We start from the raw sequence: 1,259 nt of genomic DNA on the forward strand, positions 1-1,259 counted from the left end.
TCAATCTTGGAGATTGAATTATTTGATGTATGGGGAATCGGCTTCATGGGCCCATTTTCATCGTTAGAAGGTCATGAATACATCCTGGTCACGATTGATTACGTATCGAAGTGGGTTGAGGCCATCGCATGTGCTAAGAATGATGCGGCCACGGTGGTGAAGTTTCTCAAGAAGAATATCTTTGCCCGATATGGAACGCCCTGGGCTTTAATCAGAGATGAAGGTTCTCATTTCATCAACCGCATAATGACCAACCTGTTGACTAAATTTAACGCAGCCATAGAGTTGCAACCGCTTATCATCCACAAACTAATGGGCAGGTAGAGATTTCTAACAGAGAGATCAAAACTATCTTGGAGAAGGTAGTCAGTAACTCCAGGAAGGATTGGTCACCCAAGCTCGACGAAGCGCTGTGGGCATATTGAACTGCCTTTAAAACTCCAATCGACATGTCCCCATATGCTCTGGTCTTCGACAAAGCTTGTCATCTGCCTCTCGTGTTACATAAGGCGATGTGGGCATGCAAGAAGATGAACTTTGATCTAGCAAGTGCGGGGAAAGTCCAAAAGTTGCAATTGAACCAACTGGTCGAGTGGCGAATGAATGCCTACGAAAATGCCAAGCTCTATAAGGAGAAAACCAAGAAATGGCATGATGACGGCATAAACAACCAGACATTTGTCGAAGGTCAACAGGTATTACTGTTTAACGCACGTTTGCGATTGTTTCTAAGGAAGTTGAAGTCCCGCTGGTCTGGACCATTCTGCATCAAGACATCTTTCCCCATGGCGCAGTGGAACTAACAACTGAAGACGGGAGCAACGCATTTAAAGTCAATGGTCGACGAATTAAGCCCTACCTTGGTGGTGATGTGGATCAACGCATGGAGACGATCGACTTAGGCAAGCAGGATTAACCACTTGTGGGGGATGCTATTGCGGTAACTATAAAAAACTTCTTCCAATCAGCATCCCTATATCTATGTTTAATTGCTTTCTTTACAGCTTTCATTTACTGCTTTCTAAATTGCATTATTTACTGCTTATTAGAATTAGCCTTTATTTCTTTATATATTTTCATGTCATGTTTGATTTCGTTAATTTGTATGCATTAGTGTTATTCTTAAAATTTTTATGAATGACTGAATAAAACAATGAACACCGCAAAGTCTTTTCGACTTGCGTTAGTGACAAATTAAAAAGGAAAAATAACAATTGGTATGCAACGCGATGATGGGTTCATTTTGTGATAACAAGATA

At 41.2% G+C, this 1,259-nt stretch overlaps 1 protein-coding gene across 1 annotated transcript; it reads left to right on the forward strand.

Moving 5' to 3' along the window:
• The first annotated feature begins 449 nt into the window (after positions 1-449).
• Positions 450-803, forward strand: LOC150036268 (uncharacterized). Its single transcript, XM_090313618.1, has one exon. The coding sequence runs from the start codon at positions 450-452 to the stop codon at positions 801-803; it is 354 nt and encodes a 117-aa protein (XP_090169744.1).
• Positions 804-1,259: the final 456 nt, after the last annotated feature.

The sequence above is a fragment of the Benincasa hispida genome, chromosome 5, assembly GCF_027475165.1.
Source record: "Benincasa hispida cultivar pf3 chromosome 5, pf3_genome.v1.1, whole genome shotgun sequence".
In the NCBI taxonomy this organism is placed as follows: Eukaryota; Viridiplantae; Streptophyta; class Magnoliopsida; order Cucurbitales; family Cucurbitaceae; genus Benincasa; species Benincasa hispida.

Bases quoted from the DNA above. Each gene is read 5' to 3' on its own strand.
- LOC150036268 (XM_090313618.1), top strand. From the start codon at position 450: ATGTCCCCATATGCTCTGGTCTTCGACAAAGCTTGTCATCTGCCTCTC.